Consider the following 27028-nt stretch of genomic DNA (forward strand, 5'->3'; position numbering starts at 1 on the left):
ATGTGATCCACGTCTTTATGTGTAAACTGAAGGCCTGTTTAGATCTTGTATAACTCACTTTTTATTGCCTCTGTTCTGGAGTTTATTGAATCCATAATGACTCTGACAAAGCTTTTAAAGTTTTCCTGTTGCTGTTGTAGCAACACCAAGTCATAAGAGTCCCATATTCGTCGTCTGATTCTGTCTCTGCTCTGGATTTAGGTGGCATTTTACAACACTGTTAACTTGATATCTGACACCTGGCTTCTCTCACAGTTTTCTAGCTTGTGACGTTGAAATTATTTATAATTAATAATGTTATAGTAGTCGTAGTGATTCTGTTAAAGCTGCTGTGAAACATGGAGACTGATATCTAACTACATTAGTTGAACAAAATCATGTTCAACTCCTTCACAACATTTTTTAACAATTTTCTTAGTTTTTTTTACAAAGTCTCATGAATCCACTGAACAAACCGTGACTAAAAGGTCTGGGTGATATTATACAGAGTGACCTAAAACAGAGTTTAACAGATTTATGTCAGGACTTCTTTGATTACTTCCTGTTGCAGTGGTGTTGTGCATTCAGTTGTGTGTTTCTGCAGGAGTTGGAGGACTTTGAAAATGTGTCAGATTTTGAGGTCCTGATGAAGTCATCTCACAGTCATAATGGTCCCAATGGACCCGACAGAGATGAATTCAACAACCACAAAGATTATAACCAAGAGAAGCCCTCCAAGCTCAAACAGCGGTAATCCCTCCATCCTCTCAACAAACCCTTGACTCATTAACATCACATTAATGAGGCTTCAGATTGTTAAATGTTCCTCTTGTGATATTTATCCAAGGTTTTGAACTCTAGCAATCTCTTTCCTCTCTTTCATGGTGTTTATTTCTTAATCCAATCTACCAGGTTGACGCTGAAGAGAAACAAGCCAGACAACAGCTGTCCCTCATCTGCTCGTGTATCGGAGGAGGTGATGGCTGATGACAGAGTTAGCTCTGATTTCCTCATGCAAGCCTCCACTGTAAGACAACTGTCATGATGCGTAGCTCATAAATCCAGTGAGCAAGTGTGGCTTGATTTATAGGAGATGAATGTTTTTTGCTGAACCTGGTTCAAAATGCTCAGTGTGCTTTAACTCCTGTATTGGTTTACATGTGATTGCACCTCTTGCTCTTTCTGCAGTACTACTATTCAGTGCGGATCTTCCCAGGTCAGGAGCCCAGCAGTGTTTGGGTAGGCTGGGTGACTTCTGACTTCCATCAGTACGACCCGTGCTTTGAGCTGCACAAGGTCCGGACTGTCACGGTTACCCTGGGAGATGAAAAGGGCAAAGTTCATGAGAGGTTAGTCAAGTCTCTTGTGGAAGTGTATGGATAGGTTTCTGGGCTGAGTGGCATGTTGCAACAGAGCTGCAGGATTTTGCGTGAGTGTAAGAATGTTTCACCTGTTTATCAGCTTGTTTATGTTTTATCATAGACTTTATGCAAGGTTGGCTGTAGCTACACTAGATGTCATGATAAAGGGTGGATCTGACAGCGAATGGTGGGCTCATGAATGAGCCAGTGGGTGTCCTGTGTCCTTCATTTTCTCAGTCACAGCCACACCATAGATGACTGTTAAAACATGTTATGAACTGGGAAACCTCCCATACAGTAGGATATAAGCAATGCTATGAAAAAGCTTTTTAAATGGACATTTTAACATGGGAGTCTGTGGGGATTGATTTGCTTTTGGAGCCAGCCTCAAGTGGCCTCTAGAGGAACTGCAGCTTCTGGAACTTTGGCTTTGATGTCATATTTCTGCCCGTTGCCTCTTGTTTGTGATATTGTGCATCACCAAGCTGAAGTACAACAGGTGAGATAGAATTTGCAGAAAATGTTAAATTTTTGTGATTTATATCGTTATCGGACGATAGATGTCTTATATCGGGATATGAGATTTTGGTCATATTGCACAGCCCTAGTCCAGCTCTACATTTGCACCTAAAGATCAAAGGTCACTCTTTCGAGGATGCCAGTGTTCACAGTTTGGACTGAGAAGACAGATGATTTGAAAGACGTGATACATGTCCACTGTAAATAGACATCATGAACAGAGGTGGTGGCTTAGAACACGAACTGTCAGCCACCTACAATGCAGATTCCTTCCCTGAACACCACTCACATTTTGTGTTAGGTGGCCTAATAGGTCAAATCGTAGGGTGATGCACGGTCTCACAGTGGTAGACCCACTCCCTTTTTCAACCCTGGCTAATGTGATGAAGCACATGATTAACGACCCTCTTAAGGGACAACCCTCATTAAGGGTTAAAGACCTCGGACTCTCCACCATTTGGTTTAAGAACTTGAAGAAGCCTCTTGGATGAGAGTTTAAACATCTTCATGAGTTCCAGTCACTTTCTCTCCAAGCTCCTTAGATTACCTTGCACTCTTTAGTGTCGTTGGGAAAAACACCAGCACACGATATGACCAACTGCATGCACACAGTTTTTGCAATGATGTTTGTGGATTGGAAACGTTCTAGAAACCCTGCATTTGAAAAAAAAAATCCATTGCTCCCTTTATGCTCACTCTTCCTTAGGGCTTACTAGATGCTGAAGTACTGCGACTAAAACTTAAGGACATCTGCACCAAAAACGCAGTTCCAGATGGCTCTGGCTCAATTATAACCACAGAGCTATAAATAATGCACAAATTATATGTTTTTGCTTATTTCATCTCTTTGTATGGGATCAGCCCTGGTGACGGATACATCAGTGTGTTACTGTTCCCTCCATTTAGGCTGAAATTGGTCTGACGTTTGAAGCCGGCAGTGCAGGGAACTAAAAACTCCCTTCAAATGTCTTCAATGTAAAGCAATACACCTTTTCTTTTTTATAAATTTAAGGAAAAGAATGTACAGATATTTGTGTGAAAATGTAGGGTTTACAGTAAAAAGTTGTCAGAAAATAAATGGTCAAGTAAAATAGAGATACCTGAAAATTCTTCTTAAGCAGAATAACAAAGTATTTGAACTTCAGCACTTCCCACCCCTCAACTCTATGATGACCTTTCTCACTTGTACTGCCATCTCTTTGGAGCTTATATTCAAAATTAAAGTCAGCAATTAATCTGTGCTACAATACACCGGGGAAGCCTGGATTTTAAGCCTTTTGGGACTGTTATGTTGGACACTGAATTATTATTGACATTCATAACGCACATCTACACCATCATAACATCTTGTTTAGAGCAGCACAACATTTTCCATTAATGTACCGGGCAATCTTAGGAAAACTCACTTTTCTTTATTGCAGCCACCACACACTCCTGTAAAGGCTTACAGACACAAACTGATTCATTCACTAAAATACTTAAACATCGAGAAATGCACAGATCCAGATAAACACATAAACACATGCAAACTACCTCATCCAGAAGATACAGGATGCAGTTAAAGAACGGGGCAGGATGCTAACCCCATGTTGCTCTCGAATGCATTGTTCTGAATATGAGTGTGTGTGTGTGCGTGTGTGTCTTAGCTAGAATGCAGTAGAAAAGTGGTACATAGGAACCAGTCCATTTACCATTTAGTCTGAAAAACAAAGGAACTGGCCAATTCAATTTTCAAATAATTTGAAAATAGAGACTACGTATAAAAATAATTAAAGATCTTAAGACGTTCATGCAAAAATTCTATAAAACCCCTCGAATTAAAGCTGAATATCTGCACTTCAGTCACATATTGGTTGTTTGACTTAAAATCCACTGTTGTGATGTACAGAGGCACAACAGAAAATTATGGACCTAACGCTACATTACTTTCCACTTGTGTCCTGCAGCATAAAACGCAGCAACTGTTACATGGTGTGGGGTGGAGAAAGCAGCAGCCCCACTCAGGGGAGGAACAACGGCTTAGAGATTGGCTGCCTGGTTGACACTACAAACGGTCTGCTGACATTCACAGCCAATGGCAAAGAACTCAGCACATACTACCAGGTAAATATGTATGCTTTGATTCCAGGTTTTCATTTTTGTACATCATTTTATTTTTTTATTCTGCAAGAAAATAGGTGCTTTTTTGTTTTTTGAACCAGTTCTGATAAAACCATGTCTCCATCTACAAACACACTATGTTGTCCTCCACCTTTCCTCGCCTACTAATGAACCAGGCATCCACTGACTCATCAAAAAAATACATATATGGATCTCTAAGTTATTAGACATTTAACCAGTTTCTGTAATGTTGCCTCTGTACACCACAGTGTATTCTAAAACAGTGAAGATGTGACTGAAGTGTAGCATTAATCGTTGGAGTTGATTTCAAGCAATGTGATGTACAAAGAAATATGACGCAAGTGAAGGAAGCAATAATTAATGTGCACAACCAACTTAACCTGTCAAGAATTATATAAACTTTGCATGCAAATCATCAGTCTTAAAAAGAAGGAATGCACTTCTCAGCACAGCAACACCACAAGAGTCAAGAAATTGTAAAATTATTTCCAGCAGTTTGTGGACTGCTGCTTTCAGTTGACAGGATTTCCAGGTTAGCCTTTGCTGGAAGCTGAAGGTGGGTGTAGTAACATTCCTGCAAAGCATCTTGTGGGATTTCTTGGATTCTAGACTTAAGACAGTCACTGACAAAAGATTTTAATCCAAGTATTAAAATCAATCCTGATATTTCATATCCAATTACTTTTGAGCCCCTGATAATGGGACACTATAAAAATGGCTGTAATTCACTACTCAGGGAATTTGAAACCCACTGAATTAAAGCTAAAATTTTACACTTTGATCACATCTTAATTGTTTGTTTTAAAATCCAGTGTGGTGGTGTACTGAGGCAAAGTAAAAAAAAAAAAAAACCTCACTGAATTCAAATAAAGGTCTAAAAGAAAACTGAATGGAATGTAGCTAAGAAATAATCTTAGATTTAAATTAAAACTTAAATCAACAGTTTGGCAGAAATTGCTATCACACTTCCAACAAAATGCAGGTAGCAGTACTGTAGTACTGCTAGCAACTACAGTTGTGGTCACAAGTTAACAGAGAGTCATTGTGGGAAATACTGTGATGGCAATTTTAGGCTTGTGTTGATTTCTTTGAATTGTGGAATGACTGAATAGATTGAAGTTCGAATTTATTTTGGATTTTTAGTGAAAAGATATAAGATCCACTAATATTTGGTTGAATGTCAATTAGCAAGTTACACCTCAACCATACATATTCGTTAGCTACCAGTTCGCTTCTGCCATAATTCTGGATGTTCTGGATATTTGTAACACCCAGTTGTGCCCAAATTTCAACCATCTCGCTTTTCATTTGAGGTCCAGAATTTGGGGACCATCCTCTAGCTCAGGGGTCTCCAACTAAAATAGCAAGAGGTCCACTACCTCCGTCATCCAATCAATCTGGGGTCCGAACCTTTTAAATGAAACGACAAAAATATTTTCTTTAATATTTAACTAACAATATAGATTTGTAACTACTGATCAATAATTCGTACGCTTATTAAATCATCTGCTGAACAGAAAAATGCAATCCAGTTAAAGTACGAATGTTAAACAAAAAACTGTTTAACAATGAAATTATGCAATAATCTACACAACATGTATTGCACATAAACCAACAAGTGCTTTAAACGGCCCAGAAAATATGTTTGACAAACCCAACACAACGTAACTTAGAACATATTCCAGAACAGTGCTGGCTCTCACTTCAGTAGGAGGAACTTGCAGGGACATTTGCAGCTAGCATTTTAAACTTTGGTTGAAATGGGCTCAGTTCAATTCTTAAGCATGCATGCAAATGTTCATTAGTCAGTTGTGAGCGAAGCCTGTCCATTTATCTTTTAATGTCCGATTTTCGTGGACTTTATGCATTTTTGACAAAGCCATTCTTTTTTACTCACTCTGCACCACAAAGTCACCATTGTACTATCAGCAAGCACTATCTCCCAGGGTTGTAATTTAGCAATCTGTGTTGAGGACCTGCAGTTTTTTCTTCTTTGTTTTTTTTTTTGGTGGTTGGTGGTGCAATACCGCCACCAGCTGGCTTGGAGTGTGGACCAGAATTTTGCTGACCCACATAGCTGCCTCTCACACCTGTTCAAAAGTCAGCCACGCAGCCGGCAGGAGTAAATTACCTAACTACATAGTAAAGGATTAAATGCTTTGCGGTCCAGGCAAAACTCCCTTGGGGTCTGGATTTGGACTTGAGTCCTGGGGTTGGGGACCCCGGCTCTAGCTTAATTGTTCCATCCTCTTTGTTCATTGTAGTAATGCCACAGTCAGCGGAACTACATTAAAGCATGATGCTATCACAATCAGATTTGACAGCTAGTACAGTTTTCTTTGGTGTAAAAGCCCCACTCCACTTCATCTTACTCCTCTGCTTGTGGTCAAATAGCTCAATCTTTGTCTTGTCTGACCACAAAACCTTTATCCAGAAGGCATATATATATGTATATATATATATATATATATATATATATATATATATATATATATATATATATATATATATATATATATATATATATATATATATATATACACACACAAACATGTGCATCCAATCCTTTTGTTTTTTTGAAGTCATTAAACACGTATGCTGTATAGTCATTTTACAATGAAAGAAGAACATTTTAAAAACTTGAGGTTACTCTATACCGTAACCACTATTCTCTGATAAATCCCACTGTGGGGAAACTTAAATGGTGGCTGTGAAACTGCTGCCAGGACCAGGAGCTCGTACGTAGGGAGGTTCAGACACGGGCGTTCGTGGCCCTTTCATAAAATGGCAGACTAGCGGGTGATGCAGGTTGAAATGGCTCTGGGTGAGAGTAAAAGGAAAGGAATTTCCTGTGAGGCGGGCAAATGTGAATGTCAAAATATGGTATTTTAAGGGTCTGTTGATGTAAAGCAATTTCCTGGGCACACTAGAGTGGGATTTGTCAGCATCCTGAATTTGTACGACCTGAGATGCGGCTTTAGTGCCCTTAAGTCCAGTCGGACGCAGTCCTCCACCCTTCTTGGGAACAAGAAAATTCTTTGAGTAAAAGCTGCATCAGCTCTGCTCCTGAGATATTTCTCACAACGTAAATATTTATTTTTTCAAAATTCTGGATGATTCGCCTTTTACAAGAGAGAAAATCACTCTGGAAAATCTGGGAAGGGTGGTTGCAAATTGCAAGCAGTACCCTTGCTCTAATGTCCTCACAACCCACTCTGGTGTAGGGAGAGCTTGCCACCCTTCTGGTCTTGCTGAGAGAGGGCTCAAAGCCAGGCAGCCCACAGTGGAGGGCGCTTTGGCTTCCTCTTGTGGCAGAAACAGGTTCTGCAACCCTGGCCTGTTTTTGCCCAGCATTCATGGGGCTGGGTACCACAAGGAAATGGACCCCAGTGGTGTTTGTGTGTGAGGGCAATATGTTTTCAACATGTTTTCTGTGTTTTTCACAAACTTTTCCTGTGCCCTGGATGCACTTGATGAGTTTTTAATAAACTGTGTGTGCTAGTGAGACTGTGACCCTTGACTCAGCTGAAAAGCATCTTGTCGTCTCTTTATTGGAATGTGCACTGCGTGATCTAAAATCGGGTCCCAGGCAGAAGACACTTCTTCAAATGGGCTCTGGAACTGGGTCCTGAAGGGAACACAGAGCATGTGCTGGTCCAGCTCATCCATGGGGGATGTTAGGTGGTCAGCTTCTTCTTGTGGTCTGAACAGCAGGCAGGATGTGCTTCCTAGGCCAGTGGGTTCTGCAATTCCAGAGGAACTCGGCAATGAGGGATTTTTAAATGTCTGCATGGCAGCTGGATGACCCCCAGGAAAGGAAGCCCAAGAGTCACCTCTGCTGCTGAGGATAAATTCATCTGAGTCACCAGCCTCAGAAATCACAAGTTAACCTCAGATTAGAGCCCAGATAGATGCCACACAGAGTTCCAGTAGCAGACACATCTCTACATCAACTGTTCAGAGTGTGTGAATCAGGCCTTTATGGTCAAATAGCTGCTAAGAAACCACGACTAAGGAAAAGCAACAAGCAGAAGAGATTTGTATGGGCCAAGAAACACAAGGAATGGACATTAGACCAGTGGAAATCTGTGCTGTGGTCTTTCAAGCATGACCCCTCGTGTGGGGCGTGGTGGAAGCTAACACGCTCTCCAACTTGGCTTTATGGTGAAAAGTAGGCAAACTAAAAACGTGAGTCATGCTAGCGCCCGGTGACCAAGCTGTTAGCTTGCTTGAATAGACTGTTAAGCTAGCACTCACGTTAGCAGTCAGGAGAGATGGGGCTTCTAAGAAGTTAGAAGAGGAATTTGAATGACACTGCGTCACATCCTTTTATAGGGAGGAGGGCGGGACCTCCCTGATGACATAGAGGCTTCTGAGGACAATCCCGCGAGAGCATTCCCCATAGTGAGACACCAAAGCAAATGTTTGAAAGAGACCATGACATTCCTATGATGAATGTATGCAAACTTCTGACCACAACTGTAGGTACAAATCTACTTTGTGTGTCTCAGGCATGTCTCATACTGCACACTCAGTATTACCAGCACAACAACACTAAATCTGACACTCTGACTGCACACTGTGTCTCAAAATTTCAGAGTGCAGCAGTTATGGACTTTGACAGATCACCTCAGCATTTATAGGTAATTTTAGAAACTTTTCCCATGCACAGGTGGAACCCAGTACTAAGCTGTTCCCTGCAGTCTTTGCAAAGGCCACAAGTCCTAATGTCTTCCAGTTTGAACTGGGTCGTATTAAGGTGAGCACACACACACACACACACACACACACACACACACACACACACACACACACACACACACACACACACACACATCAAAAACAAAAAGGGAAGAACTGAGAGAATGACTCTTGGTAAAATAATTAATAAAAGAGACTGATCACTGAAAACAACTTCATTTATATGCAAATGGTCAATGGTAACACCATAAGTGAAGACCAAGTCAAAAGGGGTGTTCTGCTGTGTGAGTGGGCCCTGAAACATGTTAAATGAAGTTAAACAAGTCCATTATTGTCAGCAGCTTCTTAGTAGATATATATATATATAGAGAGAGATGTATATAGATAGATATATATAGATATGTATGTATTTGGTCATTATCCAACTTTTTCTCTGTGTCCTGTCAGAATGTGATGCCTCTATCAGCTGGTCTGTTTAAGAGTGAGAAGAAGAACCCAGTTTCCCAATGTCCTCCACGGCTGCACGTACAGTTTCTTACTCCTGTTTTATGGAGTCGTGTTTCCAACCACTTCCTTAAGGTAACAGTGTCTTACTATAGTTCTGCATTACTATTACAGACCTGGGACACAAACCTGCCACCTGCAAACTCATGCAGAGTGTGTACACTATCCGCCCTTCATAAGCATCTCATATAATAAAGCACTACTTTTAAATTAAATCTCATGCCACTGGCATGACTGATTATTTCCCCTTAAATTGTGCCACATTTGTAAGGAAAACACATGTGTGGTTTGCGCTGCAGAGTTTAGTATGTGGATTTTACCCATGAAAAACTTGTCAAATCTTCTCTGGTAAAAAGAGCTTAATAGTCTAAGGCAGCTTTTCAAGTAATGGCCCATTTTATAGTCCATTTCTATGTCATCTGTCATAGAGACTCAAATGGCATTAAATATAATATCATGTGAAAAAAAAACATTTGCCCCGTTGCTGATTTCTTATTTATTTCCCTTCTTTTTTTTTTTAACATATTTAATATATGGTTAAGCTCCAACACATTTTAATATTAGACAAACATAACCCAGGTAAATCCAAAATATTTGCAGTAATAACTGGTTGTGCCATCCTTGGCCATAAATCTGTCAAAGCACTATGAAGGAATTTTAGCAAAGTGTTCATTTGTATATATTTTTTTTCATTTAGACTTGGAATTGATGGTGTGCTTGGGATCATTGTCCTGCTGACGACATACAGATCTATTTCGAATTAACTGATGATCCCGTTATGTCTTTGCACGGCTTTCACGAGTGCATGCACGAGGTCAAAAATTGGCTCGCAGGTAATTCTCTTATTCTAAATGACAGGAAAACTGAAATTATCGTGTTTGACAATAGTATCCCCCATGGCCAACTCCGTGATGGCCAACACCCCGATCCAGCAGCTGAATCATCTTTAGGAGACAGTCCTGGCACTTATTGGATTTTTTGGGTGCCCTGAAGCCTTCTTCAGAACAATTGAACCTCTTTCCTTGAAGTTCTTGATGATCTGATAATCCGATGATCCAGTTGATTTAGGTGCGATCTTAGTAGCAACAACATACTTGCCTGTGAAGGCCTTTACATGCAACACATTGATGGCTGCCTATGTTTCAAGCATCACCCTTCTTTGTAACGCATCCAGTCTGCTATTCTAATTCATCACCAATATTTGTGTCATTCTCAAAACTTTTGGCCACGACTGTATATACCAAAATATTCTAAAATCAAAACTGAGGCCATTTTTCTGATAGGTAAAGCTTGGCCGAACAACGTGTATGTCAGGAATGCAAAGGCAGGACGATGGATATGGTGTTAAACTGAGGGTTCCCCTTCAGTGATGGAAAGGAGCGGAGGTTCATATCCCAGTGAAACCTCAAACAGTGACACTGGCTGGCTGAGGAGGTCATCAATTTATGGGCATATTCCACCCATGACAGCTGAGAGCTCCAGTGGGACTGTTAAGAAGAAACCACACAACATAGAGCTGCCTCCAGCTCCTGGTTGGCCCTCTCTGCCTGCCCGTTGGTCTGGGAAAGACTCACTTGGGCCGCCAGAACAGAGCAAAAACTCCTTTCAAACCCATGATGTGAACTGTGGACCCCAATCGGACACAATGTCTTGAGCTATGCCAAGGCAGAACAATGAACAGTCAACAGCTTTGCTGTCTCCAAGGGGATGGGAAACCTGGGCAGAGCAATGAAATGTGCAGCTTTAGAAAAACAATCCACAATGGTCCATATGGTGGCATTACCTGAGGATGGTGGTAGTCCACTTATGAAATCCAGGGCGATGTGCGACCAGGGTCTCCTGGGAATAGGCAGGGACCTGAGAAACCCAACTGGTGGAGAGTTGGAGGCCTTATAATGCACACAGGTATAACGAGCAGAAACAAAATCCTGGACATCTCGAGCTAGTGACGGTCACCAGAACAAGCGTTACATCAGTGTTATTGTGCGGTTCTTATCCACAGTTAAACTTAGCAGAGTGGGCCCACTGAATCCCTTTGCTGCGCACTGCGGTGGTTATGTATAGTCAGTTAGGAGGGCCCGTTCCAGGGTCGGGTTTTTCCCACTCTGCGTTTCTCATTAGACCTTCAGTCTCCCATGTGAGGGCCCCTATGATGCAGGCTGCAGGCAGGATGGTCGGATTGAACCGAGTGAAGAACAGGGCCCACCTGGCTTGGCAATAGTTGAGGCGCTTCACCGTTTGCAGGTACTTGAGGTTTTTGCGGCCTTTACAGATGATCAGTGGCTGCTCCGTCCCTTTTAGCCAGCACCTCCATTCCTCCAAGTCGAGCTTTATGGCCAGCAATTCTCGATCTCCCTCGTCATAGTTCCGCTCAGCCTGAACGAGAGAAATATGCACATGGGTGAAGCTTACCCCCAGAGTGCTGGGATAACACCGCTCCAACTCCCAGATCTGACGTGTCCACTTCTACTATGAATGGCTGAGAGAGGTCTGGTTGCAGCAAGATGGGCATGGAGGCAAACTTATTGTTGAGTTCGGAGAATGGTTGCTGCGCCACAGGAGCCCACTGGAAAGGAACTTTGGGAGAGGTTAAACATGCGAAGGGCAGAGCAATGCCACTGAAATCATTGCTGTAGAAATTTACAAAGCCCAGAAACCTCTGCAGCTGCTTATGGGTCTGGGGCTCCGGCCATTCTACCACTGCCTTAATTTTAGCTGGATCCACCTGCAGCTGGCCCTGGTAAATGGCCTGTATTTGTATAGCGCTTTACTAGACCCTAAGGACCCCAAAGCGCTTTACACATCCAGTCATCCACCCATTCACACACTGGTGATGGCAGGTACATTGTAGCCACAGCCACCCTGGGGCTCACTGACAGAGGCGAGGCTGCCGGACACTGGCGCCAGCCGGACCCTCTGACCACCACCAGTAGGCAACGGGTGAAGCGTCTTGCCCAAGGACACAACGACCGAGACTGTCGGAGCTGGGGCTTGAACCGGCAACCTTCCGATTACAAGGCAAACTCCCAACTCTTGAGTCACGATCGCCCCATCCCTGTTCCACAATGAACCCCCCAAAAAGCGACAGACTGAACTTGGAACTCACATTTTAGAAATATAACAGGGAGGTATTGAAAGCTGTTTTCCACTCATCCCCTTCCTTGATCCTTACTAAATGATAGGCATTCCTTAAATCCAATTTTGTGAAAATGGTGGCTTCTTGTAACAGTTCAAAAGCAGAAGATAACAATGGCAGGGGATACTTGTTCTTTATCGTTATTTTGTTTGGAGGGACTTGGCCTTTTTCTCCACAATGAAGAACCCCGCCCTGAGTGGGGACTTGGAAGGGCGGATTATTCCAGCTGCCAGAGAATCACTGATTTAGTGTTCCATGGCCTCCCATTTCGGCTTAGAAAGACTGTACAGGTGACTGGTGGGGAGTGGTGCCCTCAAGAGCAGATCAATTCCACAGTCATATGGTCTCTGCGGAGGAAGTGAGAGAGCCAAGTCCTTGCTAAATACTTCAGCTAGGTCATGGTAAACTGCAGGAGGCACCGTAGGGGTCAGGTGCAATATGTGCTGGGCTGATGGGATGGGGTGGGTATCCAATATCCCTTTCGCCTGCATCAACTCCCACCTCCAACAGAGTTAGACAGCATTCCGAGGGAGACTGGGGACACTGAGTCCAAATGGTCCACGTTCAGGACCAAAACTGCTGAAGCTGCTGCACTGAGTTGTGGCCGCAAGGTGGTTGGTGCCTGTCATGCACCAACCACCGAACCACATGTCGAACCAGATGGTCAACCCCAGAGGGGAAGGGAACCATCAGCCATGGAAGGAGTCCTATTGAGCTTGGTTAGCCTGAAGGACTTCGGAAGCAGCCGGTGGGTACCAACAGGCCAAGCAGAACGGGGCAGTGGCTGAAGCAAATACTTGAGTTTGGGTGTTTCCTCTAAGGAAGACGTGTCAGTGGGATTAAGGAAATCTGCGAAGCATTCCTTCCAACACCCGACAATGTCCTCAGTCGAAGTCAGCAGCACATTTGACCATGTCCCTTGGGGAGTCCTGTGGGAGGTGCTTAGGCTGCTGCCCTGTGACCTGGTCCCAATTAAGAGGAAGAAAATAGATGGAGGGATGGATTTTTATTGTGGGATTTAAATAAATTCATTTCCACCACCTGGCTGGGGCCTTTCTGTGTGGAGTTTGCACATTCTTCCTGAGTTTGTGTGGGTTCTCTCTGGGTACTCCAGCTTCCTTCCACAGACATGCAGTTAGTCGGGCTAGGTTAATTGGCCAGTCTAAATTGCCCGATAGGTAACGGTTTTCTGTCTCTATCTATGGTAGCTGGGATAAGCCGTTCATGGATGGATGGATAAATATCTTTTCATATAGAGTTTTCTGTAGTACTGAAAAATAATCTCAAATGTAGCGTATGTTGTGTATGACTTTTGTCCAGGTCTCAGTATCCAGAGCAAATGATCGACATGGCTGGCTGGTGCAGTGTAACAAACCTCTGCAGTTCATGTCTCTGCACATACCTGAGGAGAACAGGTACAGTCCACACAGCTAAACACACACACCTTTTCATCCTTCCTCCCTCACATTTCTCATGCAGTGTGTACCTTTCTGTTGCTCAGGTCGTTGGATATCCTGGAACTGTCAGAGCAGAAGGACTTATTAAAATTTCACTACCATACCCTCAGACTGTACTCTGCCATCTGTGCTCTGGGAAACAACCGAGTAGCTCATGCCCTCTGCTCCCACGTGGATGAGGCACAGCTCCTTTACGCTATAGAGAATAAATATATGCCAGGTAACAGACACACTGCTTATAAAGCATATTCTCATTCTCAATTTTCTATATAGTAAACCTACTTTATAGAAACTCTTGAATTTTTTTCTGAATCTATGTCTATTTCTCAGCGTTAGCCTTATAAAATACTGTTCCAATTGTCTGAGTAAAACCACAACCCTTAATCGGACAGCTGGTTAAGAATATGAATAGTGTAATTTTTTTTCATTTCATTTAATTTTTTGACCTTGGCACCTTAGATAGTCCATAAAACAATAAACATAAGAAGAATTAATATGTGCAATAGTACTGAACATGATAAAGAAGCATGTAAACGTTACAGGACAGACGTCAAACTTGTTCTGTCTGTCCTCACAGGTCTTCTTCGTGCTGGCTACTATGACCTCCTCATCGACATCCACCTGAGCAGCTATGCTACAGCTCGCCTCATGATGAACAATGAGTACATTGTTCCCATGACCAATGACACAAAGAGCATCACTCTGTTCCCAAATGAAAAGAAGAAACATGGCCTGCCAGGCATTGGACTCAGCACCTCTTTGAGACCCAGAATGCACTTCACATCCCCAAATTTTGTTTCCAGGCCCGGACCATCGTGCTTTAACAACGGCAACAGTGGATCAGGAGATTGTTTCCAGTACAGCCCTGAATTCCCCTTAGATATACTGAAAGTTAAAACCATTGAGATGTTGACAGAGGCAGTACGGGAGGGAAGCATGCACGTACGGGACCCAGTAGGAGGAAGCACAGAGTTTCTATTTGTTCCACTCATCAAGCTGTTATATACTATGCTCATCATGGGCGTTTTCCAAAACGGAGATCTGAAGAATATCCTCCGACTGATTGAACCTTCTGTGTTCTGTGAACGACGCAATAAGCAGGATGCACTTTGCATGGAGTTGGAGGTGCTAAAGAAGGGTGAAGCCGAAGGAGGAGGAAAGGAGGGAGTGCTGAATGTCCCCAAAGAAGGACTGTTAGAGATGAAGCTGCCAGAGCCTGTAAAACTCCAGGTGACACTAAGTAGAAACTCCCAGTTTGGAAATGCATTTCTTATATAGAAATTCACTGTTGTTTACCATTTTTGTTTGCTAAGGTAAAGGTCATATTCTGTTTATATTTCAGTTGGGATTATTATAGTTATTCCAACTAGTAACTAGGACCCTCCATGTGCATGCAAGGAAATCTCGAGACCGAGGAAGACCCAAAGCGTAGAACTGAACAGGCATCAGTGACAACTGATACAACTTTCATTAACTCACATATTACCTGACCTAAGTGATTTTACAGACTGTGTAGAGGTCATGCCGAAATAGGAATCCCTACATGAAGTAGTGTGTGTAAAAGGACATTAGCTATAAGCTGATGTGATCAGCACTGAGGTCAGCTTCTCTGGCTGTGATAACAAAGCTGTAGAAAGCAACAAAGTAAAAAAAACATAGCTTATGACAAATCTTGAGACATTTTATCATAGACATCCAGGTGCCAAGATGGTGTGAGCAGTATACTGAAATTAAATCAGAATATTCAACAATCCAATGTAAGCACATGGTTCTGGTTTCTTGGAAAAACACAACACAAGTGCAAAGACAGAAGAAGAATTTCAGTTGTGCAAAAGTCTCAATCAGACATGGGAGCAAAGGTAAATATATGTTGTGCAGTTCTTTTTCTAACTTCGCTCGGTGTTTCACTATGGGAATCGCCTCGGCGTGACCAACTACGGAAGCTCCAATGACACCACGTCTGTCTATGACAGACCTGTCGAGCCGTGCTCAGGGCTCCGCCCCCTCGTACTAACACGGCCGACCAGCTCCTCCTAACTCATTCTCGCTTTCTTCCCGTGAGAAACTACTTTGAGCTCCCTCAGCGCATCCAGGCTAACTTGATTAGCTGCTTAACAGTTCTCAGGCGTCCCGTGTAGGAGTACGTCGCCGAACGCAGTTTTTCCGGTTCCAGTTTGGATCGTGCTGAGTAAGTCCTTCGAAAGAAGTGTACTTAGAGTTGCACTGTGGAACAGCAACCGCGTCAGGCGAGCTGTCCCAGCGGTTCCTGGTTTTAGTTAGCGAGGTAGCCGACGTTGTGTGACTCGGGCTAACGCGTTACGGCGAGCTGTTCGTTCAGTGTCCGGCTAGCATTAACTTGTTAGCAGGCCACGAACCACATTAGCGTCTCACTAGCATTAGCTTGTTGGTCGACCTAGGGTTCGGTTAGCATTAACTTGCTAACGATATTGGCTAGCGGAGTGCAGCTAACGTGTCACGACGAGCTGACTCCCGCCGCGACTAGATCGGATTTAACACCCGCTGCTAGTCCTAGCTACTTACGGGCTAACGTGTCGAGACGAGCCTGGTGTAGCCTAGTCTCACCCCTTTCCGCTTACCATGTCTACGGCTCCTACTCCCACCAAAAGGTCGGAGCCGAAGGCTAAACAGGCTGCATCCCGCCTGTGCCCCGCATCATGCGGTGCCACCATCTCGGGCAGGGACCCTCATCCAATGTGCATCGTCTGTATGGGTGCCAAGCATGCTCAGGCTTCACTGGCGGACCCTCAGGGATGCCCACACTGTGCTTTGATGCCAGAGAAAGTCCTGGAAAGGAGGCTGAGAGTAGCACTAACGAACAGTCAGGACCCCTGCCTGTCGGCTGCTACTGCTACGAGCGATATCCGTCATCCGCGAGCCTCCACAAGCTGGGCGGACATGATGGAAGAAGAGTCCCCGCTCATGCCCCCATCGTTCGAGGACCTCCTCGATCAAAACGTGGGCGAGCCGGGTGGCGAGGACGCGGAGGGCGATGCCGACTCCGACCTCCTCGACCTGGAGGACATGGATGAGGAACAGGAGGATGACTCTACCTTTCCTCCCCAGCAGTCCAGGCCACCGAGTGGGGCAGAAGTTTCACCCCTGGTGGACAGCAATTTGTACGAGGTCTGCAAACGGGCTGCTGCCAAGCTAGGCATCCCATGGCCAGCCGCCCAGGATGCCGAAGGGGCAGAACGCGACCTGTATGACGGCAAGAGGCTCCCACCAGCCTTGCCGCCATCAAAGCAGCTTCTGCCAGCAGTCCCAGCCTGCATGAAAGAAATGAGTCGCTATTGGTCAAGCCCTTTTAAAAGCAAGCTTCCGACCAAGGGCTGCTCTAAGCTTGAGATCCAGGGGATGGGTGAACTGGGGCTGACTGAACCCCCAGCAGTGGAGCCTTCAGTGGCGTATCACCTTCACCCTAACCGCAGGGCAGTCTCAGCTTCTTCTAGCATTTCTTTGCCCAACAAGATAGATCGCCTCACGGCATCTATTTATCAAAGGACGTACAAATATGCTGCACAGTCAGTATGCTCGCTTAATGCAGTCACACTGCTATCAGCATATCAGGCAGAAATTCTGGAAGACATGGGCCGTCAGCTTGACTCGGGTTCCCCGAACCCAGCCCTCTGGGATGAAATCTGCGTGGTTAATGATCTCATTCTTCGCTCCTCCAGGGGAGCAGTCCAAGGGTGTGGTCGCGTTATGGGCCTTGCAGTCTCGGGTGAGAGAGCCTTGTGGCTAAACCTGTCAGGCCTGGGTGATGCTCAGAAGGCTGAGGTCATGGATGCAGCCTATGACCCAACCAAGGGTCTCTTTGGCCCAGCCCTGGAGAGAATGAGAGAAACAAGCACCCGCAGAAAGCAGGAGGGAGAAGCATTCAACCTCTGCTTACCCAGAAAACCTAACTCTCAGCCCCAGCAGGTGCCAAGAGCTGGCTTTGCAGCAACAGCAGCAGCTGTGAGAGGGAGACAGAGTGGGGTCAGAATGCAGAGAGGAGCAGGAGACCAGCAGGGTGCCCACCAGGCCAAGGTAGAGAACCGAAGACCTTGGGGCAAGCATTCCTTTGCAGCAGTTGCTGCAAAGAACAAGCCGTCACACCCCGGAGAGGGGAAAAAGAAGCGGTCAGCCTAGCACACCTGCAGCATTCTGTGTCACCCCTCTTTTCTTCCCCAAAGAGAAGGAAGGTGTTAGAAGGGGTAACCAAATCACTCCAAAGTTCAGGGTCTCCGGAAGTTTCCAGTTCACCAGGAGCACCCTCTCAGTCTCCTCCTCCAGTTCAGGGAGGACAGACTTGTGGACAAATGGCGCAGTGTCACCAAACACTTCTAAGCACTCTGTCTGTGTCACCAAGCACTGCCCAGAGTCACCAGACACTTCACTGTGGTTTGGGGGTAACAAAAGAAATAAAACGTGCATTTCTGCAGCCAGGCAGTTTGCCAAGGGCATGTCCCCCCAGTTTCAAAATAAAAGCAAAAGAAAATCACTGCAATTTTTCTTTGTTCCCAGCGGGGGGAGCTCACGCTCTTCCCGAGGGGGAGAGCCCCAACTCCTTCCGGGAGACAGGGGTGACGTTACGCTACCGCTTCTTCAGAGGCCCGCTCGCAGCGCGGCTGGAGCGGTGGCGCGCATGCGCAGTTCATCCCTGGGTCTTGTCAACCATTTCCCATGGTTACAGACTACAGTTTGCGGCAAAACCACCGAGATTCGGCGGAGTGTTAGCTTCTGTGGCCAGTCGCGATTCAGCGAATGTGCTGGAGGAGGAAATATCCTCCCTGTTACACAAACAGGCGATCGGAGCGGTTCCGAGCGAAGAAGCTCAGCAGGGCTTTTACTCCCGCTATTTCCTCATCCCGAAAAAGGACGGAACGTCGCTCCGTCCTATTCTGGATCTGCGTGTGTTAAACAAGCATTTGAGAAAGTACACGTTCAGAATGCTCACACACAAGACGCTTTGTCGCTCAATTCACACAGGCGATTGGTTTGTTACAATCGACCTATCAGACGCATATTTTCACATCGCCATTTATCCTCCACACAGGAAATATCTCAGGTTCGCTTATCAGAGCGTAGCGTACGAGTTTCAAACTATCCCATTCGGGCTATCCTTAGCTCCGAGGGTGTTCAGCAAATGTGTGGAGGCAGCGCTGTCTCCGTTAAGGAACAGCGGCATCAGAATATTTTCTTACATAGACGATTATCTAATATGCTCACGATCGCGAGAGCAGGCGATCAAAGACTCCGAGGTGGTGGTGAATCACCTCACGGAGCTTGGGTTCACTATCAACCTGGAAAAGAGCCACTTGGAACCCGCACAGTCTACAGAGTATCTGGGACTCAGAATAGACTCCATCTCTTATCGTATTGCACTTTCAGAGCGGAGGATCGCATCCTTCACTCACTGTCTTTCCCGTTTTCAGCTGGGGAAAGTCGTGCGGTTCCGACTCTGTCTCCGCCTCCTCGGCCTCATGGCCTCGGTGATATCGGTGGTACACTTGGGGCTGCTTATGATGAGAGATTTTCAGCGGTGGGTCGCTTCTCTGCAGCTGTGCCCTCGCCGACATCTCAGTCGTGGTGTAAAAATAACGCAGCCGTGTATCGCGGCTCTCCGGCCCTGGAGGAGCCCGACAGCTCTCGCGGCGGGGGTACCGCTCGGGGCAGTATCATCCAGGGTGACGCTGACCACAGATGCATCCCTGTCAGGTTGGGGTGCAACTATGATGGGCAGAGCAGTGAATGGCGTTTGGTCACAGAGACTCACTCTGAATCACATAAATGTGCTGGAGCTCCGCGCGGTGCTCCTAGCCTTACGGCATTTTCTGCCGTATCTCCGGGGTCAACATGTTTTAGTGAAAACAGACAACTCCACTGTAGTTGCTTATATCAACCGCCAGGGCGGCACCCGTTCCCGGCAGCTAAACAGGTTAGCCAGGGAAATAATTATGTGGAGCAGCACTCGGCTCCTCTCCCTTCGGGCAACTCACGTGCCAGGAATTCTGAACAGGGGGGCGGACCTCCTGTCCAGAGGAAATCCACTGTTCGGAGAATGGAGGCTTCACCCACAGGTGGTGGAGCAGATTTGGCAGAGATACGGCCGGGCTGCCGTAGATCTCTTCGCCTCGCGAGAAAACACACAGTGCCCCCTGTTTTTCTCCCTGTCAGACGCACACGCGCCACTGGGCGTGGATGCGCTGGCCCATCCTTGGCCAAAAACTCTGCTGTATGCTTTCCCTCCCCTCAGCCTGATCTCCCCAACACTGATCAGAGTGAGGGATCAGGGGCTGTCTCTGATTTTAATAGCTCCACGGTGGCCATCCAAACACTGGATAGCAGAAATCATCCAGCTTCTGGTGGACGAGCCATGGGCACTCCCCATCCGCAGGGCCCTTCTGTCTCAGGCGCGGGGGGAGATATACCATCCCCATCCAGACCAGGTTGCTCTCTGGGCCTGGCCCGTGAAAGGTGGAATTTGAAGGCAGCAGGCATGCCTCCGAAGGTTATTGAAACCATTCAGAATGCCAGAGCCTCCTCCACCCGTTCCATTTACAGCAGTAAATGGCGTGTTTTTGAAGAGTGGTGCCATGAAAAGCAGATTATCCCTTTTCAGTGTTCAGTGGTGGAGCTGTTGTGTTTTCTTCAAGACTTGCTGGACAAAAGGAAAGCTTTTTCCACTATAAAGGTCTATTTAGCAGCTATTTCAGCCTGCCACGTGGGGTTTGGTGATAAACCTGCTGGGCAGCACCCCCTTGTAGGTCGCTTCATGAGAGGGGCGCGTCGAACGCTCCCAGTTTCTAGACCACTGGTCCCTTTATGGGATCTGTCAGTCGTTTTAGACGCCCTCTCCCACCACCCCTTTGAGCCTATTGGGGCAGTGGGGTTGAAGTTTCTCTCTCTTAAAACCACTCTGCTGTTGGCTCTAACCACAGCCAAGCGAGTTAGTGAATTACAGGCTCTGTCTATTCACCCCTCTTGTCTACAGTTGGCCCCGGGACTCACTAAAGCACTCCTGAGGCCTAACCCAGCCTTTGTCCCTAAAGTGTTGGAAACATCATACAGGTGCCCTACAGTAGAGCTCCTAGCTTTTCACCCCCCTCCATTCTCTTCCGAGAGGGAGCAGAGGCTGAACACTTTGTGCCCTGTCCGGGCCTTGGGGACTTATGTTGACAGAACAGCTGGATTCAGGAAGTCGGATCAGCTGTTTGTTTCCTGGGCCTCCCCTCACAAGGGCAGGCCCGTATCACGCCAGAGACTAGCTCATTAGATTGTAGAGGCCTTAGCTCTGGCTTATAGCTGTAAGGGCTCGCAGGCCCCCCCGGGACTCCGAGCACACTCCACTAGGGGTGTGGCCACATCCTGGGCGTTGTTCAGAGGTGTATCAGTCCAGGATATTTGTGCGGCAGCAAGCTGGGCTACGCCGCACACGTTTGTCCGGTTTTATCGGCTGGATGTTGCACAGTCCTCCCTGGCTCAGACGGTGCTGGATTCTGGTGCCTCAGGTTCGACCTGAGATCCTGGAGTAGCACTGGAGAGTAGCTTCGGGAGCTGGCGCAATCCGGGAGTGGGCCATATCTCCCATAGTGAAACACTGAGCGAAGTTAGAAAAAGAACGTTGGGTTACTTAACGTAATCCCTGGTTCTTTGATAACAGAGTGAGGTGTTTCACCAACACTTCCCTCCTTGCTTAGGCACGGAAAGAAATCTGCTTGGAATGAGTTAGGAGGAGCTGGTCGGCCGTGTTAGTACGAGGGGGCGGAGCCCTGAGCACGGCTCGACAGGTCTGTCATAGACAGACGTGGTGTCATTGGAGCTTCCGTAGTTGGTCACACTGAGGCGATTCCCATAGTGAAACACCTCACTCTGTTATCAAAGAACCAGGGATTACGTTAAGTAACCCAACGTTATGCATCATCGAAGTACCGGAGAAATTATAATAACTTAATACATCACATACCATAAAGGCCCTTTCACATAGAATTTTTAAATAATACGGTCGTCTTTTCCAAGTCCCTGTTAGTAAATGATTTAATAATTGATCAACAGATTGATTTACTCCACTGTTACCTTCTTCTGTGTCCAGAGCAGCAACCTGAATGCTACTCCCACAGAGGTCGATTATCTTGTTAATATTTTTACATCTTCACTTAATACAACTGGATACTGTTGCTCCTCTGAAAGAGAAAACCTTAAATCAGAAGTACTTCATGCCCTGGTGTAGCTCACAAATATGCACCTTAAAGCAGATGACACGTAAGCTAGAGAGGAAATGGTGTCTCAGTAATTGAGAAGATCATCATTTAGCCTGGAGAAATTGTTTGCTCCTTCATATTCAATCCCTCCATAAAGCTGGAATATCTTATTATTCATCACTGATTGAAGAACATAAGAACAACCCTAGGTTTGTATTCAGCACTTTAGCCAGGCTGACAAAAAGTCACAGCTCTGTTGGGCCTTTAATGTTGACTAGTAATGACGTGATGAACTTCTTCACAAATGAAATTTGAACCATTAGAGAAAAAATAAGCATCTCAAATGGACCATTATGTACAGCTACTTTCAGTGCCATTAATATTTACAGATTGATCTTTCTGACTTAAGTAATTACTTCCTCCAAACCATCTGTTATCTCAAAACTCCTTGAAAGAGTAGTTGTAAAACAGCTAACAGATCATCTGCAGAGGTTTATTTGAAGAGTTTCAGTCAGGTTTCAGAGCTCATCACAGCACAGAAACAGCTTTAGTGAAGGTTACTAATGATCTTCTTGTGGCCTCTGACAGTGGACTCATCTCTGTGCTTGTCCAATAGCATTCAGTGCTACCGATCATAACATTTTATTACAGCGATTAGAGCATGCTGCAGGTATTCAAACCACTGCACTGTTGTCGTGATCTGTGAGTGCAGATCGTGTCTTGAAGACACACGTGAATGTGGGACCAATCTTAACAAGTGATCTGTATTTTCTTAACAGATCACGTCTCTGTCAGACTGCAGGCTTACTTGGGGTTTCTAGCGTATTTAAAATCTGAATGGAAGGAAGAGGCTTCAGCTATTTGGTCCCTCTTCCGGTTCCCTGTTTGGATTTATATAGATAGAGAGACACTCTCTATATTTTTAAAATTAGGCTTAAAACTTTCCCTTTTGGTAAAGCTTATAGTTAGGGGTGGACCGGTTAACGCTAAACCACCACTTAGTTATGCTGCAAGAGCACTTATCCATGAGTTATCTTAGCTACTTTGGGCTACACTCTAGTTCTCGTGGGATGAGACATGGAGTACTTCTTAAAAAGTTCACCACTTCATCACAAGGCTGACATAAAGAGACAGAAAGCTATTTACTCTCATATTGACAGCCTAATTTAGATTGCCAGTTATCTTTAGAAGCAGATGGTAGAATGAACGAACTCCACAGAAAGTTCCCAATCAAAGAAAAAGCTGAATCCAGAACCAGAATCATGCAGTAAGACCCAGATCTTATGGCAAATTCTGAATGTTCTTGTTCCTACAGAGGCAGCTACACCAAGAATTTCTGGTGAAATTTCTGGTAAAATTCCTATCATACTTACCATAAAAAACAGAAACGAGACATTCTTTGTATCGGGCTTTAAACAAGCTTTTTAATGATGTAATGACACCAATTCATTTGTGCAGGATTTCTGCATTGACGTCATCTGTCAGTTTTGTAGGGTCATGCATGGTCTTGACTTAGGTTGAGGGTTGAAATCCTACAATGATAGATAGGGAACAGTATGATTTGGCATTTTTCACAGAATGAGAACTTTCCCCTAATATCGAAATCGCTTTAGAAAGAGATTTCCTAATGGCCACTATGTGCATTTTTTAAAATTTCTTCTTTAAACCATGTCATTTTGTTTGTGTGTGTGTGTGTGTGTGTAGATGTGTCATGTGCTGCAGTACCTGTGTGACTGCCAGGTGCGCCATCGTATTGAGGCAGTGGTGGCCTTCTCTGATGACTTTGTGGCTTGTCTCCAAGAAAACCAACGATTTCGTTACAATGAGGTGATGCTGGCACTCAACATGTCTGCAGCCCTTACTGCCAAGAAGACCAAAGAGTTCAGATCTCCCCCACAGGAACAGGTGGGAACACCACAGAACAACATAAAGCATAAATATAACTGTAACCATTTTCTGTAATTCAAATGGTTGCCGAGCAGAGGACTCTTGCTCAGTGAAGAGCAGTAAATAATGCGACTTACATACACATTTTATTTTAATTTGGCTTTGTATAGAAACACAGTTTTTGCAAACTGTCAGCTAATCAGCCAAGGTTGAGGGTGAACCCATAGTGAAACCTGGCCCCACCCTATCATGTGATATACTGAGGTCAGAAGGCAGTGAGTGGGCGTTAAGGCATCTGGGAAGGGATCTCAACACTGACAGCTGGTGTCATAAGCCCCGTCTCTGTTCAAAGATGGCCGTTCACAGTGGACATAGATGCTTCTTTCAGTCCTCTTTAAAACCATCTGTCTTCTCTGTCCAGCATGTGAACATTGGCATCCTCGAAAGAGTGACCTTTGACCTTTAGATGCAGATGAACAGCCAAGTCTTGTTGTGCCATGTGGTTGCTTGGTCTCTCGAATGTAGAGGTCTGGGCGTTCCTCGCTACACTGCACAGCATGCACTACGTTGTTAAGTTTGTGTTTAGGAGTTTTGTCTTTGGGATGAACCAGTTGTTGTCTGAGTGTGTGGCCGGGTCTGAAGTATACTCTTGGCTCTTTTAAAGGGATAGTATTAGCTATTGGTACAGATATGTTGACGACACCTGGTTCAAAATCAAAATCCAAAAAGTAGAATCCTTCATTGCTCACATCAACTCAGTGATTAAAAACATAAATTTCACCAGGGAAGACACAAAGGACGACTGTTTGCCTTTCCTGGACTGCGCCGTGCACATTAAGGAGAATGGAAACCTCAACATCGAAGTTTACCGGAAGCCCACACACACGGACCAGTACCTCCTCTTTGACTCCCATCACCCTCTGGAACACAAACCTGGAGTAATCAGGACCCTACACCACCGGGCAGAACATGTTCCCTCTAAGCCTGAAGGAAAAAAGAAGGAACACACACATGTAAAGGAAGCTCTTAAAACATGTGGTTATCATAATTGGGCGTTCATAAAGTCAGCAAAGATGCACAGAAAAAGAAGATCAGACACCAGCGAGAGAGGACAAGAAAGACAAACAGAAGAACTTTGCACCCCTTATTTAGCAGGTTTGTAAGAGAAACAGGAGAATTTTCTCCAAAAGTGACATCCCACTTTACTTCAGACCCAGCCACACACAGACAAAAGCTGATTTGACCCAAGTACAAAACAAACACAGACTAAGCAACATAGTGTATGCTGTGCTGTGCAGTGAGGACAGGTGACACCTCTACATCGGAGAAACCAAACAGCCACTCCAAAAATGCATGGCATAGCATAGAAGGGCCACCTCAACAGGACAAGACTTGGCTGTACATCTACACCTAAAAGATAAAGGTCAATCTTTCATGCATGCCAGCATTCACAGCTTGATCCAAGAAAACAGATGGTTTATAGGAGCAAAAGAGGACGTCTAGGTCAACTGTGCTTACGACACCAACTGTCAGCGATCCCCCAGCAACCCCTCCCAGGTACCTCAGGCCCCCAGGCCCCACTTACATCTTGTGTCAAGTGACTTCATTAGGTCATATGATAAGGTAAGGCAAGGTCTCACAATGGTTTCAGCCAAAGCCTCTGGTGATAGTGATCCACAACTTTTTTCCACATGTGATGATTCACATGTTGGAGTGAAACCACTGGGAGGCGTTGCCCCACGCCACTGTCCCACTGGGTTTAAATATTACCATTTTAAAAACCTGGGACTCTCTTGGTTTTAGAACTGAAGAAGCCTCTTGTACGAGAGGTGAAATGTTTTCAAAAGTTTTATAGTCCAGTCATCTTCTTTTAAGGCTCTTAAGAGTACCATGACTTGGATCACTGAGAAGCTAAACAGACATGTTGTAGAGCCACTTTTACCAGCAATAACCTAAAAGGACCATTTTCTCTTGCATCGTTGTGGAAGAATTTTGGTCCACTGATCTTTACAGTGTTTCTTCTGCTCATTGAGATCTCCAGGCTTTCATTTGTGCAAAGTGCAGAAAGGTCCTGCCAAAAGCACAACATGTATGATTTCAGTAAAGCTTTCAGCTTTCACAGCATCTTGTAACTTGTAACTAAACATGTGTATGTACTTTGGATTTCTATATTGAAAATCTAATGGTCGCTTTAAAGGTTCTCTTACCAATCTGCAGATCAACATGCTGTTAAACTTTAAGGATGAGAAGCAGGAGTGTCCCTGTCCTGAATACATCCGAGAACAGCTGCTAGACTTCCATGAAGATCTGATGAGGCACTGTGGTCAGTTTCACAATACACTGCTGCATTAACTACAGTTGCCAGAATAAGATCAATAGCCATAATATCATTTAATAAATATAACAGTAATGTGTGTATAGTCAGTATTCATTAATTGTAGACATACCATACATGCATTGATCTGCCCATTTTGCTAGGTATAGAGTTGGACGAGGAGAGAGGCATAAACTGTGACAGTGACTTCACCATACGAGGTCGACTCATGTCACTGGTGGAGAAAGTGGCTTATCTAAAGAAGAAGATGGCCAACCTGCCAAAGGAAAAAAAAGACAGGAAACCCAGTAAGGCCATTCTTAAATGAGCTGCTAGTAATTCTCAATGAATAGGAAAATGTACAAGCCTACACTGTTCCAAAAATAGTAATGTCAAAGTATCTTACTGTACATTTTACAGTTGCAGTCTTTCTAAAATATCATTAAATTTACATAAGTAGACTGTGATTTTACATGTCAAAGGTAAAATAACATAACATCACTGTAAATATAATAAAACACAATTTACTTGTTTTGTAAATATATTTTTTTGTGCATATTCAGATTGTAAAAATACATTCAGAAATGTATCATAATTTCACAAATATTTGTTTGTTATGTGAGAGAATGATCTGTTAAATTCAAAATAAATAAATAAATGTAGAGGCAGGAATTGCAATTAATATAAATCTCAAAGTATTCACAACATTCCTGAACAGAAATAGGCCTCTGCAACTGGGGTGAGGGTGTGGCCATGAAAACAATGTGACATGCCATTGGATGTTGGGACACATAATAACATGACGCTAAGCATCGGCCAATGAATGTGAACTAACAACCACAAGG

The 27028-nt window shown here is 44.7% G+C and overlaps 2 protein-coding genes across 6 annotated transcripts in view; both read left to right on the forward strand.

The window, feature by feature from the left end:
• Nucleotides 1-27028, forward strand: part of ryr2a (ryanodine receptor 2a (cardiac)) — a 310584-nt gene that overhangs the window by 139812 nt on the left and 143744 nt on the right. For 4 of the 5 annotated variants that reach the window (XM_085465413.1, XM_085465416.1, XM_085465414.1 and 1 more), the window contains exons 31-42: nucleotides 584-729; nucleotides 892-1006; nucleotides 1168-1328; nucleotides 3806-3962; nucleotides 8653-8739; nucleotides 9129-9260; nucleotides 13642-13736; nucleotides 13823-13998; nucleotides 14356-15008; nucleotides 23687-23887; nucleotides 26087-26192; nucleotides 26348-26491. In XM_085465413.1, the coding sequence (XP_085321539.1) occupies nucleotides 584-729; nucleotides 892-1006; nucleotides 1168-1328; nucleotides 3806-3962; nucleotides 8653-8739; nucleotides 9129-9260; nucleotides 13642-13736; nucleotides 13823-13998; nucleotides 14356-15008; nucleotides 23687-23887; nucleotides 26087-26192; nucleotides 26348-26491 (2173 nt within the window). The remainder of the gene's footprint in view (nucleotides 1-583; nucleotides 730-891; nucleotides 1007-1167; nucleotides 1329-3805; nucleotides 3963-8652; nucleotides 8740-9128; nucleotides 9261-13641; nucleotides 13737-13822; nucleotides 13999-14355; nucleotides 15009-23686; nucleotides 23888-26086; nucleotides 26193-26347; nucleotides 26492-27028) is intronic. The other variant, XM_085465415.1, reaches the window with a different exon arrangement.
• LOC146702508 (uncharacterized) lies at nucleotides 16377-17930 on the forward strand. Its single transcript, XM_085467279.1, has one exon. It carries the CDS (start codon nucleotides 16377-16379, stop codon nucleotides 17928-17930), a length of 1554 nt encoding a protein of 517 aa, XP_085323405.1.

Source organism: Copadichromis virginalis, linkage group LG8, assembly GCF_057382275.1.
Source record: "Copadichromis virginalis isolate Kocher_CV1m ecotype Utaka linkage group LG8, C_Virginalis_male_GT1.1, whole genome shotgun sequence".
Classification (NCBI taxonomy): domain Eukaryota; kingdom Metazoa; phylum Chordata; class Actinopteri; order Cichliformes; family Cichlidae; genus Copadichromis; species Copadichromis virginalis.